Source organism: Silene latifolia, chromosome 8 (assembly GCF_048544455.1).
Source record: "Silene latifolia isolate original U9 population chromosome 8, ASM4854445v1, whole genome shotgun sequence".
NCBI classification, from domain to species: Eukaryota; Viridiplantae; Streptophyta; class Magnoliopsida; order Caryophyllales; family Caryophyllaceae; genus Silene; species Silene latifolia.
In genome coordinates this window covers 502,725-510,736 of record NC_133533.1, presented here as the reverse complement: position 1 = coordinate 510,736, position 8,012 = coordinate 502,725, and the positions used below count along the sequence as shown (strand labels likewise).

The following is an 8,012-nucleotide window of genomic DNA, read 5'->3' as shown; positions in this document are numbered from 1 at the left end:
TTTGAATAATAACCCGACACTCGAACTTAAGACCTAAATTTGGATTGATCCGATCCAGTATAATTTGACCCGAATATTTACTGTTGCAAGCTGGTTATTATCCACAAATAACTTGATAATATTTGACCCGAAGATGACACACACCCGAAATGACCCGATAGCCCGGCCCGATTGAATCGTGACGCACTGACTATCCACACCCAATTTAAATAATGTTGAAAAGGAAAAAAGGGTTGTGAGACATTAAACGCTTCTAATCGTGACAAGTAAGCTTGTTTCAAAATACTCCGTAAGATGTTATTCCCATTTGGCCTGTAAATCATTTCAATTGGCCTGTAAATCATTTCAATTCATCATTTCAGCTATTAAAAAATCTCAAATTCTCATTTATGATGGACACTTTTCTTCATAAGATACAAGGTGAAGAACAAGTAAAAGGGCGAGTAAAAGAGAGATTTATGAAAAATCACATACTTATGACAGTCACAGATAAGACCTTCTGTTATAAACTAAGATGCTACAGAGTACTAAACTACAGATTGTAAATAAGGTGTCATCTTGATTCTGAGAATGCACATGAAAATTAAAGGCTAATTAATGACTTGTCGGAAGTCTCTTGCTACTGATAATGCACAACACGTAATCCCAATTATCTTACGGACTAAATCAAATGCTTTTAATTACCTCTCTACTATCTAGAGAAGACATGTTGGAGCTTGCGTGGTAGAATTTGTACTTGCTTCAATTTTTTCCCCATTTTACCTATATTTGTATAGTCGTAACTCATACGACACAAAAAAAATGTCAAATAGGGTTCCTACAATCCCCTATTACTAAATGAATAGGCGAAACTCCAATTTTTCCCGCCTAAAAATATTTCCTAGAATAGTGCTTGATATTTTTAGCGTATAATATATGTGAGACATGATAAGTTATAAATGCATATAATCTTTTGTATTTAAATATTTATAACATTTAATATTTCACATTTTGCACAAATTTATCTTCGATCTTTTTAGGATAAGGAAATTCTTTTTTTAAAGAACTTATTGATAAAAATTTATTGAAATTTTATGATAAGAAGTTGCGGCTAAAAAATATGGTATTAGTAAATATTTGTTAAAATTCATTGACTTTTTATGATAAAAATTTGTAGCTAAAAAATATGTTATATTAGTAAATATTTGTAAACATCATTAATTTCTCGGTAAAAAAACAAAAAAAAAATACTCATTTTATTATTTCTTACGATTTAAACTTTTATTTATCTCTCTAATCAAAATACATTAAGAAGAAACATGAAAAGTAAGTGAATTGTCAATTTAAATTCTATAAATAATACACTAAAAAGTAAAACTCTATATATAACGTGCATATATTGCACGAGATCTATATTAGTAACTCTATAAATACTGCGCATTCATTGCGTTAAAGCTACACGATTGTTAATTACTCGATTGGAACAAAGAAAGTATATAATAGTAATAATATGGGTTGAATTATTCTACAAAATGGAGAAATTATGAAATAATAGCATGTGCATTTTAGGAAAGAATTTAGATTTTAGAATCATCTTTCATTTTTACGTGTCTTTTGATAATTGATTAAGACAACAAATAATATGATCTCTCCAAGTAAAGGGGACAATTTCCGTGCACCTTTAATCAACAAATTAAATAACAACATTAATCACTCCCCTAACTAATTAACAATATTGAAGATAATCAAATTATATTAAAAGACGGTTGTATAATACAACCACATAAAAACGATCATTTTAGGTTAAATGGTGACCATTTTTTATTGGACAATGCTAGGGCGACACCGGGTGTTACCGAATTTCGGTAACACCCTAATTAAAAAAATAAAAAATCTAATTAAAATAAATAAAACTTTTGATTTTGCGCCAATTATAAGGGGTAAAACTGTAATTTCAATTTTTCATCTTCCCTACCAAATATCACACTGAATGTATCGTTTCTCACCCATGAACATTTTACCCAATTTTAACTTTCATAAATTGCCAACCCCAGTTGAACACCAAAATTCATGGTGAAAAGTGTATAATTTGCATTCTACATAAACTTTGGTGAATGATTGATTACATAACACATTGATTTGAGAGACATAACAAATATCTACCTCTCTTTTCTCCAGAAACTATCCAACACATGTTAGGGTTAGACTCCATAGCAAGTTAAACAACTATTGTGTCAAAGTGATTCGTAAAGAAACAAAATTAATGTGTTTTTACTTGAATTTAAGTAATATTAAGTTCCCATAATACCCTTTTTAAGTTTATCAATTTGAAATTTGAAAGTTTGAGGATGAGTGTAAAAATGGCAACGAATTTACAATTATGCCCTTGGTGTTACCGAAATTCGGTAACACCCGGTGTCGCCATCTCATTTTCCTTTTTTATTTTATAAAGTGTCCATTTTAAAATGATTACCGTTTAATTAAGATAAAATGATCACTGTTATTATAAAGTGGTCACTTTTATGCGTCACACTATACAACGGTCGCATACAATAACTACTATTAATATAGACGGAAATGACCTAAACCCCATGTAATCCCGTTTCTATAAATACACAACCTTAACAAACCCAACTCCATTAACCATAAACCAAAACAAATTCACAATGCAAACACACTACCTATGCCTCCTCTTCTCCCTCCTCCTCATCACCATCTCCGCCACGGCAGCTGCCACCGGAGAACTCCCCCCAAAGCCGCTTGTCGGAGGCTACAAACCTATTCAGAACACCAGTGATCCTCATGTGATAGGGGTGGCTAAGTTCGCAGTGAAACAACACAATAAGCAAGATCCTACACATAAGCTGAGGTTGTTGAGCATAATCAAGGGATATTCTCAAGTGGTGGCTGGAACTAATTGGAAGCTTTACTTAACCGCAAAGCCGATTCACACCCACCGTCGCAACCGCTACTTGGCCGTGGTTTATGAGCGCCCTTGGGATCATTTCCTTAACCTTACTTCCTTCAAACTTGTCTAGGATCTCTTGCATTGTTTTTCTTTTCATACATTGGGTCGTCTGTATTACATGTTCTTTTCATTTAACTAGGTCAAAGTTTCTAAAGTTTATAATGTCATTATTGTATTATCATTCGAATCGTAAAAAGTCAAATGGGAAGAATATTAACTTATGATGGACGTAGTATTCCGATTAAGAATAAATGGTTGAATGGAGTATATCTTCATAGTTAAGTAATGTAGCCTACTAGTATACCTTGCCAACTACGGCATCTCTTCTAGATTTGTGGTATACTGATTTTATTTATTATGTAACAAATTCTCATTTAAAGTGAGTATTATCAGTTTTAAGTTTAAAACGAGTTAAATATATATCAAATTACTTAAAAAGATGTCTAGAAAATGTCACAATTTTTGTTTTTATTATCACCATGCATATAATAGTATTTGAACCGTTTTAAGATATTAGACAGATATTCCATTTAAATGAGACTTACGGATAAATAATGTTGCTCGTATGCAGTGCATGCAGTGCACAAGTATATGAAGAAATTGATCGCCTATGATTTAGCGTTCATATATCAATTATACTTTAACGTCGTGCAATTCTTATCTATGTTTCGTATGGATTTGGATCCTCTGTATTTTATTTCTCTCCATTTTCTCTCATAATCTGTTTTAATAATAATTACCTCTTTCACTTTCATTTTTCCTTTACTTTTTATGCGTAAATTGAAATCTGTTAGATATTGTCAAGATGCGATTCGGACCATTAATAAGAACCCACCTCTGCATTTCTTTTTTAGAAAATAGAAAGAAATTAGGCTGGTTTCGCATACGGTCGAAATTACTTGCGCACATCGGAAGTTCACCCATGTTATTTCTACCATTTCTAACAAAAAAAGGCATTTGTACCAAAAGAAAACAAAAAAGCCATGGCGTGTGACATTACGTGTTAATCACGTGAAATATGACTTAATGTCTCTAATAACACGTGTTGACACGTTGTCTTCTTCATCATCTAGTTCACTTAATGATCCGGATTATTTGATTCAATTGGTCTCCCTTGTGACGGGTTATCATTTGTGACGGATATTTTGTGAGTTAAAATGGTAACAAAATGGGTTAGTGGAGAAAGGGGACCACATGAATAGTGTTACAGAGAGAGAAAAAGTGGGTACTTTGTGAGATAAAATGGTATCCGTCATTCAAGAGTGACGGATATGTGCCGTCACAAACAAGAATTTGTGTATTTGATTTGGCCCAAATCAAACTTTATTTTATTTTCACTTTTTCTATCTCAGTCATTTTTACATCTTTTATATTAATTTATTATTTATCAAGTGTATTTTAATTAAAAATAAATAAATATTCGGAATAGAAGAAGTACTAAACAGTCAAGTTACGATCAATTATTGTATGATCATTTGTTTACTTTTTAATACTTCACTCGGTAAAGTTATTTTTTCTTTAAATTCTACTAGACCTCAATCTTTCAAAAATGTGTTGTTATCTGTTTTATGCATTAAATTCCTCTGTCCGTATGGATCAATTGCTTATTTATATTTAGCTAAAATAATTTTCCCAAAATAATATAATTAAAAATATAAAGAACCAAAGGAATATAAAAGAGAACTCCATATTTGTTTATCGTATACGGCCCTGTTCTTTTGGACTTAAAGTCACTTAATTTCAGTTCAATTCAGATCCTTTAAGTTCAGTTCAGTTCAATTCAGATCCTATAAGTTCAGTTCAGTTCAGATCCAATAAGTTCAGTTCAGATCCTATAAGTTCAGTTCAAATCCTATAAATTCAGTTCAGATCCTATAAGTTCAGTTCAGAAAAATTTAGATCAGAAAAGCTATATACAGAGTATTATTTTTAAAGACCGATACAATAACATTTGACATTAATTATTCGATACATACATTATTATTTTTAAAAAAAAAATCACTCATCTCATTAATAATTTCAGCGTCACAATAGATTTGGGCATGTTTGATAAAAAGCGGAATAAGGCCATGTATTAGGTACGAAACAACATAGTCAAAAACATTTGGCGGGGCAGTGGATCCGTTGTTGAGAGTGATAGTGAAGATGAAAGTGATGAGGATTATGATAATATGGAAATAAATGGTTAGAAAAAAAGATATAATATGTGATTTATTTGTTATCGTAATGTAATCGTAGTATAATGTTGAACAAACTAATACATATAAAGCGGAAAAATGTTATTATTTTACCTTATGTTTTAGACTATAATTTTTTTTTTATCAATGTTCTCTCTTGGCAAGTAATAATAACAACAACAACATAAGAAGAAGAAGAAGAAGAAGAAGAAGAAGAAGAAGAAGTTAAATAAAATAACATAAAATAAAGTTAAGTTAGGTTCGACTCCTATAAGTTTAGTTCAGTTCGGATCTTATAAGTTCAGTTCAGTTCATATTCTATAAGTTCAGTTCAGTTCAGATCCTATAAGTTCAGATCAGTTCAGATCCTATAAGTTCAGTTCAAATCCTATAAATTCAGTTCAGTTAAGTTCAGTTCAGATCAGATTCGTTTCAATCCAAAAGAACAGGGCCTACCTCTCATAGTCTCATTTGTAACTTTGTAAGAAGTATTTTGATCCGTAAAATTAATGAATGAACTTTGATGGTAATGGACTAATGGACATAGAAAGTCAAAGGTTCCAAGCGGTGCAAGTTGGATTATATTATCCGCGAATGGGACGAACTCCGAAGCTTTGTCCGTATCACCAAAAATGGAGGCCCATACCAAACAGTCATACATTATTGTCTGGCTTAATAGTCAAATAGTCAATGATCAATCTCCTCCCATTGTTCCTTGTGCCATCTACTCGTCTTTGTTTGCATTTTCTTTTATAATCTCGTGTCCTAACCACTTGCTAATAGCTAGTCCTACACACATTGATCCATTATAGCCTTGGTGGACCATTCTTGAAGCGCAACCCACAATTGTTTTAATTTGAAAAAAAATGAAGGCCGACATGAAGTCGGATGCAACAATGTTTATGATCTCATTCGGAATATTATCGACCCACACCTTAGTTAGTGGACTAATTTAGAGATATAATATGAGCCATCTATATAGTATAAAAGATGGGTTTTTTAAAGGATTTCTATTGGCTGAATTTTTCTTCATTTTTTTTTCTTTTTTTTTAGTGGGACCCCTCATTATCTCTATATAATTAATTACACTACTCCTATTACTCTCTTAATCATATTTAATTAAGATTACACATTTACACAACAATATAAAACCATATATTATACAATTACACATTAATAAATTAAAATTTAAAAACGTAATAAAACTTTCAAATAATCGTCCCCCTACCTCTAAGTCGGACAAATAAAATGTGAACAATGCATATTGATTAATCATCCGGAATTAGTAGTCAAATTCATTGTGTAAATCAAACAAAAAAAATCAGCATGACTATTATACTCCAACATCACAAATTTAACAAAATAAATATACTAATATGACATTTGTATTGAAAGTAAAATAATTAGATGTAAATATATGGAACTATTTGGTACAATTTACTCATATATTCAATGATAAAACCTCCTGTTACAACCCGTGCATTTTTTGCACGGGTTTAAAACTAGTTGCATGAATAACTTGATTACCATGTCGGTTAACAAAGGGGAAGAAATATTACAAATTTCTTTAGCTAAAATACTCCCACATAATATCTAGGCTTATTTTGCGGGAATAACTAGTCAAAAAAGTCTTCTTTAGCTAAATACTCTTACATACATGTAATATATAGAGGCTCGAGGTAATTAATACCGTTCAGACTTCAGAGTAATCTAAACGCCGCCTCTACTTCATACACAACTCGTAACAATAAAAACTTTTAAAATAAAAGTGACGGTAAAATGAGAAACTCATTATCCCCCAATTACAATGCATACCACTCTTAATTGATTTCATACCAAAATATCCTCCATCGGGCGAGACCACTAAGGTCTTCGGTGTCGCAGCCCCTACACCAAAGGCGAAAAATTCGGTTAGAATTTTGTGATTTGCTACACCAGAATTTACTACTTTCACACTAATTATCTATACATTTTACCTTGAGTATATATTTTGCTACACCGAAATCAAAATCCTGACTCGACACTGTCCACCATACATACAAACCCATCCACATCCCACAAATTTCCCATCCCTTTTCCGCGTCCCCCTCCCAATCCCCCCCTATATAACTACCCCCCTCCTTCCAACTTCCACCCAAACACAAATTACTTCCTTACCCTTTCATTTCTTTTCATTTCTTTCATCCAAATCATATTCCGTCCTAAAAAAAATAAAATGAATAGCCGCGCTTTAATTCTCACCCTGTCTCTCTTTGCCGTGATCGCTGCTGCATCAGCAGCCGGTCTCGGCAAGCGTGGCGCGCTCGTAGGCGGGTACAGCCCCATCAAGAACATCCACGACGCGCACGTGCAGGAGATTGCCAAGTACGCGGTGTCGGAACATAACAAGAAATCAGGGGACAAGCTTACATACCAGAAGACGGTTAAAGGAGAGTCGCAGGTTGTTGCAGGAACGAATTACCGCCTTGAGATCATTGCCAAAAATGGAGCCGCTGTCGGGAATTATCAGGCTGTCGTTTATGAGAAGGTTTGGGAGAGTTACCGTAGCCTTACTTCGTTTCATGCCGTTTAGAACGGTTACCTGTTTTATGTAACTGTTAGTCGTGTTCTTGTCTCAATAACGCTAATGAAATGGCCTCTCTAATGATGAGTATACTCGTGTTTTATTAAAATTGTGTTTTTGGAGAATGGAGGTTTCATGTGATATGTTTTATGCTAATCACTAGGCGTTTTAAATAAAATCGAATTCGCGTAATTGGATTTTTGTTTTTGTTTTCCGTACCACAAGCTCTCATATGTGACGCGTCATAAGCTTACAACGTCTCACAACTAATTAAAATAATCTTTGAAAAACAAAGGTAGCATGAATGTCACAATTTGCTTTTCGT

The 8,012-nt window shown here is 32.8% G+C and overlaps 1 protein-coding gene across 1 annotated transcript; it reads left to right on the top strand.

Moving 5' to 3' along the window:
- Positions 1–7,255: 7,255 nt before the first annotated feature.
- LOC141593967 (cysteine proteinase inhibitor 1-like) lies at positions 7,256–7,796 on the top strand. The gene has a single exon (XM_074414187.1). It carries the CDS (start codon positions 7,340–7,342, stop codon positions 7,694–7,696), a length of 357 nt encoding a protein of 118 aa, XP_074270288.1. The 5' UTR covers positions 7,256–7,339; the 3' UTR covers positions 7,697–7,796.
- The last annotated feature ends 216 nt before the right edge of the window (positions 7,797–8,012 follow it).

Bases quoted from the DNA above. Each gene is read 5' to 3' on its own strand.
- LOC141593967 (XM_074414187.1), top strand. From the start codon at position 7,340: ATGAATAGCCGCGCTTTAATTCTCACCCTGTCTCTCTTTGCCGTGATC.